Here is a 12,567-nt window from a genome sequence, read left to right as displayed (position 1 = left end):
ACGAACTTTCAGGCCAGCCCCATAGATTGTCAATGGCAAGGATGGAGCAAGAAGCAAAACTTGCCTTTCCTGACTTCGGCTTAGCACCAAGCTACGTCCACAGTCTCGAAAGACAATGGGACACCAGTTTTGGTTTCGAGGACACTGAACTTGGTTTGCCTCACCTCCGTGATCCAAATATTATATCCTCAATTGCTTCAGGAGACTCAAGGCATCTTTGTTTCTCTGTCCCTTTTCCCCACCACCTAACCCAGCTACTAGCACATATTAGCTTCTTCATAAGTGTTCATTGACTAACTGGGATGTGAGGCAACCAATTGTTGGTACGATTTTGACACTTTACCCAGAGTACTCGGTTCAAGTATTCTCAAGTCTCTTTTCCAGAAGGGTTTTCTATCAGATTTCAAAGCATTTTTAAAAGACACATTATTTGTTATTTGTTTTTTAATTTTATTGAAGTATAGTTGAGTTACGATGTTGTGTTAATTTCTGCTGTATAGCAAAGTGATTCAGTTATACATGTATATATTCTTTTTCATACTCTTTTCCATTATGGTTTATCAGAGGATACTGAATATAGTTCCCTGTGCTATACAGTAGGACCTTGTTGTTTATCCATTCTCTATATACTAGTTTGCATCTGCTAATCCCAAACTCCCAGTTCGTCCCTCCTCCACTCCCCTGCCCCTTGACAACCACAAGTCTGTTCTCTGTGTCTGTGAGTCTGTTTCTGATTTGTAAATAAGTTCATTTGTGTCATGTTTGATATTCCACATGTAAGTGATATCATATGGTATTTGTCTTTCTCTGTCTGACTTCGCTTAGTATGATAATCTCTAGGTCCGTCCATGTTGCTGCAAATGGCATTATCTCCTTCTTTCTATGGCTGAGTAGTATTCCATTGTATATATGTACCACATCTTCTTCATCCATTCATCAGTTGATGGTCATTTAGGTGGTTTCCATGTCTTGGCTATTGTAAATAGTAGCTGCTATGAACATTGGGGTGCGTGTATCTTTTCGAATTATAGTTGTGTCTGGATATATGCCCAGAAGTGGGATTGCAGAATCATATGGCGACCCTATTTTTAAAAAGACACATTGTTCGAAAGTCCCTCCGCATATCTAGCCCAGCCCACAAATGACTTGTCAACTTGCAGGCATTTTTCCCTCTGGCTGGCTGGCTGGCTGGCTGGGCCTCCTCAACCCCCTCTACCTTCTCTCCAGGTAGTGTCTGTACTGTAAGCTCCAAGTAGGTGGGACCCCTTTAACTTAAAGCAGCAGACACGGGTGTCTTGTCCTGTTACTTCCCACTGAGTAAATAACACTGATAATTCATTTCATCCCTTACAGAGAACTTTGAGGGGAGGAAAAAAAAAAGCTCCAGCTTGATCATTAAAATGAGCTTTATACCATTTAGGTGAATCTAAATTGTGTCATTTCTTTTTGTCATCAGCCTGTTAACGTGTCAGTCTTTAGTGGCAGTGGTCTATTTTTCTTCTGCGCAAGTCTTAGAGCTTCCATTTACTAGATTCAGTAAAACAGGAATAGTGACTTTGTGTAAACATTTTAATTAAGTTTAAATAGGAAGTTGAATGTACGATGCTGTGCTCCTGGAAAGCCTTAGGAACAGGGGAGACAGACGAGGACATCAAACTTTCCACATGTGATTCCAGAACCATCTTCCTCCCACAACCGGAGAAGACTAGGGGAAGAAAAAGATGATGTCTTTCTGTTAGTATTATTTGATGCTTTTCTGGTGGTGGTGGTGTGTGTGTGCCTTTGAGACCTACTGCATTTTTAATTTTATTAACCCTTGAAGTCAGTCTGGAGATTCAGTCTGGAATTTCATAAGGGAACATCCGTTAATTACAAACCAGGTGTCAGCTACTGTTTTGAGTCCTCAGGCATTTTAGCACACTTACCATCAACTCTGAGAGAGAATTTTTTTGATGGGGAAAGTGGGTCTCAGAGAAGTACAGTGATCTTGTCAAAATCCCAAGGCTGGTAAGTGATGGGTCTGGATTTGAACCCAGGTCATTCTGGCATCGAAACCCTTATTCTTTCCACCTGTGTTCCATATCACTTCCAGGCAGGTGCAGTCAGAATTGTTTGTCCTATAACCTGTCATAAAAAAAAAATCTTGTAGATTTAGTGATAGTAAAACTATAAGAAAAGTTATTAATGCAGGAGGTCCCCACCTCACGCAGCGTCTCACATGAGAATCAAGCTGAGCCTTACATACTGCGATGCTCTGGGTTGAGTTGTGTCTGAGGATGAGTCAGTTACCCTGAGGGAAGGAGTTCTCCGTGCAGGTCAGCCCAGTGACCACTGGAAGGCGCTCATCTGACACTTGCCCTCTGTCCCGTGGTAAATGGGTTACGAGAGAGCGTCGTTCTTCTTTAACCTGCCTTCTGCTTTTGTTATGTGACATCAGCAGAACCTGTCAAGCGCCCTGCTTTCTGGAGAACATCACAGTGTCTTTCATTTTCTACCACCCTCCTGGTGAGCATACAGCAAACATATTGAAGGAAGGCTGCATTTAGAATGTGGAGAACTCCCTGACCTGACTATTCTCTACCTTTTTTTTCCCTGAGTAATTTAAGTAGGTCATATTTTAAATTTGACTTCCCAGGCACCTGATTTTAAATAAAATCCATTCTTACCTTCTAGACAATCCAATTTTTTTTCACCACTTGGAGTCTATGCAGAAGAAAAACAGTTACAGTATGAATAAAGTGAATAAACCTAACTGTGTTTTATCAATTAATAAAGACAATAATTGTTTCCTCCTTACGTTCTACCCTCTTCCACCTTTTGGGTGGAAGGAAAGTGCAATGGGAGCCCATTGGTGGTGATTTGATGTAACTTTCTCTGCCATCCAGGACAAGTTCAATATATAACCCTCATGTCAGAAACAGCCCTTGCAGCTCTTATCACTAGGCATGGGTAGCCACGCTTCTTACTGTTTTCCTGTTTGAGTGTGCAAGGGAAGAAGTGCGGTAAGAAATGATGCTGATTCTAGTCTTCCCACCAGGAGATACCCCACAAGTGTTACCTAGATCAGAAATGGCAAGTGAGTTTTCTCTTGCCACCTCCACCTGCTCCCAAGTCCCAGCCAGGGCGCTACATTGAAGGTTTTTAGGCTCTTCCTAGGCTCAGGAGGACAAGATGCCATGATCTGCCCCTTCAGAGGTGCAGGAAGGGAGAATAGTAGCTCATGTGCACTCATTTGCCCTCCCTGACCTAAAGCTTAGCATGAGTGTTATGGGGCACTGACATGGAACCAATTTACTTTGTCCTGGAAGCCCTCTCAGTACTTTGAGAAAGCCCATCGTTTCTCATACTTGTTGGTATTTGCACAGTCTCTAATCTGAATCTTGGGCACCCTGGTTCAAAACTCTTTGGTCTACCCTCTCTCAGACAATCAGCATGGGTCGCAGCTCTACAGATCTCTCTGCTCAAGTCTCTTGGAAATAGAAGGCATGCTCCCTACATTTAGAAAGAGTTTATCTAAATTTACCATGTAGCTTTGATGTTCTCTCTTTTGATCTCATCCTTCTTGTCTGGTAGATTCATAAGGATAAGAATTCTACTGGAAATGGTTGTTTATACAACTATTCTAAAATAGAACATGGGGGTGGGGATAGCCCCTCGATCATATGTCAGCTGTTGAGATTTTTTGTTTCATGTCAGTTTACAGTTAGGGTCAATTACAGTCAACACACACTTCACGAGAAAAAGGCATTGTATGTACGACATGAGGTCCACCCTAGAAATTGTTCTTTCCACACCTTTCATAAATGGCTATTTTGTGCTTGCCCACACGCCCACCACTTGGGAGTCCCTGAATGTCAGGAACATAACAGACATATTTACTCAATCAAGCCAACATTGATGAATGCAACACTGGAAGGAAATCAACAGTGATAAACATAGTCTTGTCCTTGAGTAGCTTACTGTATCTTGGGGAAATTAGACACGGAAGGAGAATTAATTACTGTAAAAACTAAATAGAACATGACCACAAAAGGGGCACGGTAAGGTGGATGGGGCCTTTACTAAGAAGCGATCTAATTAGGTATGTAATCGCGTCAGGGGATGGGGAGACCATTCTAAGTCTTCTACAGGTACATGTGTGCCAGTTGCAGGCACACATGTACCTGTAGAATTCTTGGAGCCTGTGCATTCCAAATCACAGGTAAACCAGGAATTGTTAAAACACCCCTGTCGGTCATTTCTGAAGGTCCCTGAATGCCAGTTCCATAGCCTGGAGCCATGCCCTCATTTTAGGCTCGTGGTGGAAGCCAGGTTGGAAATTCAGGTTCTTTACAAACTGATCCTGAAGTGAGAAGTCCAAAGTCTGAAGGTGACCCCTAAAATCTCACTCTTGATGACCTCCAAATGGGCAGTATTGGCACTGTTGAGGCTAAACTGGTAAGAACTGTTGGCAGTTCATACCAGACCATCCCCAGATTGTCAGCCTTCTTCCTATCAACAGAGGCAAGAGGGTCCCTGCTGACATGAACTGCTAGAGATTTCATGTCTTCAACCTGCCCTCCCCTTCCTTATTTTTTTTTTTTTTTGCGGTACGCGGGCCTCTCACTGCTGCGGCCTCTCCCGTTGCGGGGCACAGGCTCTGGACGCGCAGGCTCAGCGGCCATGGCTCACGGGCCCAGCCGCTCCGCGGCATGCGGGATCTTCCCGGACCGGAGCACGAACCCGTGTCCCCTGCATCGGCAGGTGGACTCTCAACCACTGGGCCACTAGGGAAGCCCTCCCCTTCCTTTTTAATGAACATAAACATCAGGAGTAGGAGTTGACTAATCTGAGGGTAAAATATTCAGCAAAATGGGTTCTGATCCACATTACTGACAGCAGCAACACGCATGTCCATGCAGCTTAGTTAAAGGCACAGCTTAGAGTCCAGCAACCTGGTTTCCAGTTGTGATTTCCTTTGTGACCTTTGTGATTTCCAGCAAAGTAATTTCACCAATCTGAGCCTCAGCTATAAAATGGGAGCGTGATTCTAGCCTCCCACCTCGTTGGTTGATCATGATGATTCAGCAGTAAATTGCGCGTGAAGGATCCTATGCCGTGCCCAGCATATAATAAGCATTCCGTTGGTGGTAACTGCTGTTATTAGTAGCATTTTTAAAATTAATTTTTATTGGCGTATAGTTGATTTCCAATATTGTGTTAGCTTCTGCTGTACAGCAAAGTGAATCAGTTATACATATGCATATATCCACTCTTTTTTAGATTCTTTTCCCATACAGGTCATTACAGAGTATTGAGGAGAGTTCCCTGTGCTATGCAGTAGGTTCTTACTAGTTGTCATTAGTAGCATTTTTGTTGTGGTGGCCATTGTTTATCTGAAGATGGCTCTGCACCTCCGTGGCCCAAGTTCCCAGCCAAGAGCACTGCAAGCAAAGCCGAGAGGCCCGGCAGGCTCAGCCTCCTTAGACGGACACAGCCCTTCAGGCGCTGTCCCCAGCCCCATCCTCTGTGACCCGGTGCTCTGTCTTTGCTCTTTGCAGCCGCCTGCCCCGTCCTGTGCAGCGGGAATGGACAGTACTCTAAAGGGACATGCCAGTGCTACAGCGGCTGGAAAGGCGCGGAGTGCGATGTGCCCTTGAATCAGTGCATCGATCCTTCCTGTGGGGGCCACGGCTCCTGCATCGATGGCAACTGTGTCTGCTCTGCCGGCTTCAAAGGCAAGCACTGCGAGGAAGGTAAGCGCCAAGGGGTGGGCTGGGCAGCCATGGGGGCGGGAGGCGTTTGCAGGCCTGGACCTTTGCTAGTGGGCCCAGTCCTGGCTCCGTGTTTTGCAAAGGAAGTTTCAACATTTTGCACTTCAAACCCCTCGGCTTTGATGGACTTCTTAAGCTGTAGAACTTAAGAGAGAAGGCTTGCCCAGCTGACTCTGGAAGACATGTTTTGTTTTCCCCTTCTTTATGTTAATTAGCTCCTTTTCTTTTTCTCCTTTGTTTTCTGTCTTCTGTCTCCCTCTGCTTCTCCTCCCCTTCCTGCTCTTTCTTTTCCTTTTCCTTCCTTCCCCTTCCCCATCTTCCTCTTTTTTTCTGATTTAAAATCCTCTGAATTGGGAATTATGGTATCCAGAAGAAAAGACACAAGAATCCTTAATCCTCCTCCCTTCCCCAAAGCTGTTTTCTTTTCTTTTTTTTCGTTTTTCCTTAAAGCTGTCCCTGGTAATCTCAGAGCCACATATGTCTGTGTAAATCTTTCTGCAAAAATTAATATCAATAGAAGGCAGTCAGGCTTGAAAGACTATAGGTACCTGTGTCATTTAGAGACACCATGTAGGGCAAATGATCCTGGTTACCTACAGTCACAGAGACTTAGAGGAGAGTGGGCGTGCGGCGAGAGGGCTGGGATTTGATGAGTCCTGAAGAGCTCACTGCAGCGTGCTTTGAAGTGGTCGCTAGCACACATGGGCAAACCAAGCCTGATCGGAAGCTGGGGGCGGGGCGGGGGGGGGCGGTTTGGGGGAGGAAGTACAGGAATACAGGGAAAGAGCACCTCTCCGGAGGTGTTCAGAAACCAGCTCTAACTAGTCCTAGTTGCTCTGGTTAGTGCTCCTGGAAGTCATTTGGTAACAAGGTGTTAGGACCTGTAAGGCACTGGAACTCGGCCAGGCTGCCTGTCAGCCTTCCCCGTCTGTATTTGCCCTTCCAGAGTATGGTTTTAGTTGCCCACCTATTGCTTTTCCCCTTATAAAGAATCAACCACAGTTAGTAGGAAGGTAAAAACCTAGGTTCTCTCCATCTCTCGCCTGCTCCCCTCCCTTTGAATTGGCTCAGTCATTACCACCCTCACTGCAAAGTAATGACAGTGGCTTTCCCTTAGATACCCACACGGAAGCTCCCCTTGTGACTTCTCCCATTTCATAGTTTTTAGAACTATTTCCACAAAGACTCAGCTTCTGTGACATTATTCTTCTAAGATTTTCCAATACATCACTGCTAGTGCCCTTAATGGGGCCCAGAAGTGTGACCCCACCCCCAGATCCTCATTTGCTCAACTCTCTCTCTATTTTTCCTCTGTAATAAAAGGTAGGGGCTTCCCTGGTGGCGCAGTGGTTGAGAGTCCGCCTGCCGATGCAGGGGACACAGGTTCGTGCCCCGGTCCAGGAAGATCCCACATGCCACGAGCGGCTGCGCCCGTGAGCCATGGCCGCTGAGCCTGCGCGTCTGGAGCCTGTGCTCCGCAACGGGAGAGGCCACAACAGTGAGAGGCCCACGTACCGCAAAATAAATAAATAAATAAATAAAAGGTAGCCTCCCTCCCTCCATCTGCATCATAAAACCAAACTGGGAGCTTGGATGGAGGAAGTGCTGATTTAATAACCCTGTTTGAAAGGTTAAAGTTCTTAAAGATAAATGGACTGCAGGAGGCAAAGCTGCATTGGCTGAAGACATGGGAGAGGCCAACCGTATGACAAGCAAGGTTAACACGACCTTTTGCATGTACCTTATTTGGCAAGAGGATAGTGATAGAGCAATGGTGTTGCCCATCTTAGAATTTTTTCTGTCCAGTCAAGATTGTGCATATCTGTATGAGTGGGATTTCAAGTACTCTCTCAACTTTCTCACTCTCCCACCTGGTCTCATTTAAATGTTCAGAATGAATTAAGCATCCAACAAAACAAGGAAGCCACGTGGATCATTATGAAAGGATGAAATCGCCTCTATTGATTTCTGCTACCCCAAAAGAATGAACCGAGATGATGCATATGCTGTTTTCAAAATAGGAAATGGAATCAGAAAGCCTGGATCAGCCCTTTTTCTTCCATTTAGCTTTTTTCTTTCTGATATTCATCATAGTCATAACGTTCAGTTTACCTGAAATGGCCATGGCAACGAAATCAATAGTTGTCATCCTCCATTTCTGCTGCATAAACATTGTTGTACTATTAGCAAATTTGCACAAGAAAATGAAAGGACAGATTCGTGAGGTTTCACTCGATGATGTCTGGGGGAGTGGGAAGGTGAGACGAGAGAAGAATTGACATATTAGTTTAAGTCAGCCATGTTTTCATGTCAGTTTCATGGTTGAGTCATTTTTCAATGACATTTAACTTCATAACTGTAATTCATGGTTCTTCAGGGGGTTATAGTACATATTGTTTGTAAAACTCCTTGACCTCCTTTTTTGTCCTTAGGGACAAAAATTGCATTCACAACCCTTTTTTGTCAAACCTACAGAGGGCCCAAGACTAAATGAGTTCTAATGATTTCAGCTGCCAGAGGGCTGGTGGTATAAGGCACATGGTACTTAGCTGGTAAAGGCCACTGTCCCCCTTTTAAGTATAACACTGTTTCTATTTATAAAGCTTTGTAAAATACCATCCTCCCTCCTGCCTGCGGAACACTGAGGAGGTGGCCACGAGACCATCGTATGAAACTGGAACCAAATTTAAAATTCATAGTGAAACTACTCCCCTTAAAGTCTGACTTTAGTTATTCCATCAGCTGCTATGATTATATAGCACAAAGGGCATGTTTACTGGTTTCACTGACCTGAGAAAGGGTTATCTCATATTTCTAGATACAACAAATGGTTCTTTTGACGACATTCCACTCCAGGGCTAATAAATCTCAGTGGATTTTCCTCCTTCCTTCATACTGTAATTCAGGCTAGAGAAGCGAAAGCTAATTTATCTGGAAGAAAAGTGTCATTTTTTTCCTTTTTTTTTTGGTATATTACTTTTTATTTCATCCTTTTAGAAAAAGATCATATGATCGTTTTTTTCAGTTTTTTGAGAACTCCTAGCTATTGGCACCTCCCCAAACATTTTAAGTGGCTAATTATAGATGGAGAGTGATTTTTGAGGCACATAGCACATGAGGTATTTTTGTGTAGATTTTGATTTTGCTGTGTTTGAAATGGGGACAGAGTGAAAAACTAGAACTTTGGGATTTTCTTTTATGAGAAGAATATGGACAAGATTGATTCTGAATGAATGAGTTCATGTTTTGCAGATTCCAAATTGCACAGCATTCTTCCCAAAAGCAAGACGTTGTTAGCACCCTTTTCTCTTTCTTGTCAGTCCTTCACACTGGAAATTTGTCTCATTAACAACAAATGCTTATGGCAAAGTGTGCCGTTTATCCTCACAGCAATTACGTATTGAGCACCTACTGTATTCCCTTGACTGTGAGAGGCATGAGATGTTAAAGACATTGCACAGCCTCTTTGTGAATGTCTTCCATGTGTTTGAATCTTTCAGTTCATTTACATCGGATGTGCTCCACCCTCCTGAATGGAGCAAATTTGAAAATATCAGAAAGGGTTCATGTCATCAGGAGTAATAGTCCCCAAGACAATGAGTTCAACATTAAAGTGATTGTAACCAGAGAAAATGACATCATCATAAATGTCTCCAACTAATAATAAGTCACTGAAATGTACCTTTTTGAGGGTATTCCTGATTAAAAAAAAACAAAAACAATGGTAGCTTTTGCTTCCCCATGGCTCAAATAGTTTTGAACTGATTTCCGTAAATAACGTCTTCCTGAGAAGGTCCAAGTGGGATCCTGAAAAAACATCTCTTAACGCTGAAAATTCTTATTTCTGCCTCAAGCTGTGCCCCCAGTTGATGGCAGAAGCAAAGGCTTTAATCTAGGCCAACAGACCTGATTTCCAAGCTGTTAAAGTGAGCGAAGTTTATGTCTTAGTCAAATAAGATGACAAGACCCCGCCCCCCACCATTGCTCTGATGCATAAGGCACCATCTGAGACTCACGTAAGACCCCTGTTCACCACTCAGACCCCACGGTGTGCAGTGCCCTCTGTTCAAATGCCACTGCATCATTTTCTAGGAATACCTAAGGACGCTGGTCTTCCTCTAAAAAGCCCTATTTGTCCATCCTTAGGCTGGATGGATGTCCAAAGTTTGGGGTCACATTCTCGTACAAAAAGTCCTGTCCTGAGAACTGGCCTTTGCAGCTCACTGCTCTCCTCACTTTGAGTGGATTCCAGAGTAATAAACTTCAAGTCACTACTGGATGTATAGCCACTCTGATTACTAAGAGGGCCAAGCAATCAGACCATGAAACTGGCAAGAACAGCAATGACTGGAATCTGACCGTTAATTCACCTGATTAACAGTCTGGGGGGAGGTCAGTGCCACAGCCAGAGACTCACCCATCCATTTTACTAAGATTATGTGTAGGAAGGTTATGCCTTTGGGATCACTTCCACACCGAACTTCACCTCTTCTTTCCTGCACATTTACTAACTTCTTCCAGTAGATGTGTGCTCAGAGAATGAAAACTAATTTTAGACTTAGCCTAAGTGAAACTTAATTAGGAAAGTGACTCATGCATGAGTGTCACTGGTTTTCTGTTTCATCTTTTGGTACCTTCTGTAGTCAAGTATTAGTGAAGTTAGACTGAGCCTCTCTACTTTTCTCTCCAAAAGTGAGGGATGATCGGGTTTGGTATTACACGTAGAGACATCACCAGGGTTCATGGTCCGGTCTCAGAAGCCCTGATGTGGTTCAATAAGATACTAATGCTTCTAAGTACAAGGTTCTCAAGGTTGCATGATACGTCTCTATATTTGGTTCCTCCTGATTCTGCTTGAGAAATCCCCCTTTTTCCTTTACATTCTCTTCAAGTTTGAGATTTGGCGTTTTAACAAATAAAAAGTCTTTAATTCTTTATGGGTATTCTTCAAGGGGCCATGTACTACCTGGGCTGTTCCATTTGCTTGCAGGTGGGTAAGAATTGGTGCAGCACTGGTCCGTTCAGCTGTAAACTGCTGTTTCATGGCCCATCCCCCATGAGTGATCAATACTTTTCCTCTTTGTTTTTTTTTCAGTTGATTGCTTGGATCCTACGTGCTCCAGCCATGGGGTCTGTGTAAATGGAGAATGCCTTTGCAGCCCTGGCTGGGGTGGCCTCAACTGTGAGCTGGCGAGGGTCCAGTGCCCAGACCAGTGCAGTGGACATGGTACTTACCTCCCCGATACGGGCCTCTGCAGCTGTGATCCCAACTGGATGGGTCCCGACTGCTCCGTCGGTAAGCCAGGAGGTTTCCTCCTCACTTTCCCCAACACTCATGCCCTGTGTTCCTTCCAAAAGCCCAAACAGATGGGAATCTGCTCTTTCCACTCGGGATGGAGGGACTTTGGTCAGTTGCATAGTACCTCTCTTACTCTATCCTCAGTCATGAAGCCTTTGATCCTTGAGAAAAGAACAAACAAACAAACACCACTTGGTCCTTGTGCCTCGTTGGTTTCATCACTGCAAATGGATGAGGGGCCCGGGAGGGATGCTTCCCTTTGCATTATAGCTTTCTTATGTATGCTCCCTAAAGGTACCAGAAAACAAAACAGAACAATTCAGTCCCAGACAAACTGAACGGAATGTCCTATAAAAGAGAAAAGACGCTCCCTCGGGGTGCCAGGTGAACATGTTATAAAGCTCTGCATACTCCAGTGACAGGAAAATAATGAAGTGGCACTGTACCCTTTATTTTCCTAAAATTAAGAGTACGTGCCTTACCTCCCTAGTGACCTTAAAATGGAATGGTTCAACAGTTCAAGCCAGTCTCCACCTTTCTAAGAATGGTTCCGTTCACACTGTCAAGTGCCTATCCAAGCAAGCCATCATCCTTCCGCCCCCTTCTGTCAGATTACCATGGCAATCAGGAAGGGAATCTATGCGAAGCTTTGCTACAATGGGAAAGAAATGAATATTTCATTCCAGAAGGAAAAAAAAAGGAAGAGTCAGTTAACATGGGCTATTTTGGGTATCTTCTCAGCCCACTCGCCTCTGCCTGCAGCTCTGATGTTGGTGGTCCAGGCCAAGCTCTGTGGAGGATGGGGGGAGGGGGCGCCCTAGATCCGAGACCCAGCGGTGCTCCCGACGTGCTGTGTGACTTGGAGTGAGTCACTAACCCTCCTGGTCTGGTTTCCCCTCCCCTGGCATGATGAGCCATGCCTCCCTCAGTAGTCTGTCATAAGGATGAATGTCTGGCACGTGCTTGTCCTCAAGTGAGAGGTCTGGAATGCCAGAGTGCATATCTGTCTGTATGTCTCCTCCCCAACCACAAAAGACTTTGAGCTCCTTTGAGAAAGAGGCTGTGTAAAGGCAGCACGATTAGAGCGGTCACGATTGCCACCAAGGTGCCGATCTGGGTGACAGCTGGGCCTGCAGTCATCAGTGAGGTTGGAGCCGCTGGGTCTCTGACTGGCCTCTGGTCAGTTCAGGCTCTCAACAGGGAAAAGAATCCCAGCTGGCTGGGGAGTCAGGCTCCGCAGGTATCTTTTCAGGTGGGCACCTCCCGGGTGGCTTTACCAAACTGGTTGAGCAACAATGTCTGACCTCTTCCTGGGATGGTCTCCAGCCCTAGAGCAGTGGTTCTCACACTTCAGTGTACATCACAGACACTTGGAGGACTTGACAAAACAGATTTCTAAGTCCTACTCCCCGCATCTCTAAGTCAAGAGGACCAACCAGGGCATAAGAAGTTGCATTTCCGCATAGTTCCCCAGTGATGGCACTGCAGCCAGTCCAGGGACCCCACTGTGAGAAC

At 44.8% G+C, this 12,567-nt stretch overlaps 1 protein-coding gene across 5 annotated transcripts in view; it reads left to right on the top strand.

The window, feature by feature from the left end:
- Positions 1-12,567, top strand: part of LOC113608250 (teneurin-2) — a 531,856-nt gene that overhangs the window by 359,749 nt on the left and 159,540 nt on the right. For all 5 annotated transcript variants that reach the window (XM_027084352.1, XM_027084355.1, XM_027084357.1 and 2 more), the window contains 2 exons: positions 5,541-5,735; positions 10,849-11,049. In XM_027084352.1, coding sequence (XP_026940153.1) covers positions 5,541-5,735; positions 10,849-11,049 — 396 coding nt within the window. The remainder of the gene's footprint in view (positions 1-5,540; positions 5,736-10,848; positions 11,050-12,567) is intronic.

The sequence above is a fragment of the Aethalodelphis obliquidens genome, unplaced genomic scaffold, assembly GCF_003676395.1.
Source record: "Aethalodelphis obliquidens isolate GAN/ISIS:26980383/991018 unplaced genomic scaffold, ASM367639v1 scaffold52, whole genome shotgun sequence".
In the NCBI taxonomy this organism is placed as follows: Eukaryota; Metazoa; Chordata; class Mammalia; order Artiodactyla; family Delphinidae; genus Aethalodelphis; species Aethalodelphis obliquidens.
Note: the sequence above shows the minus strand (reverse complement) of the source record. Positions and strands in the feature narration are given on the sequence as shown.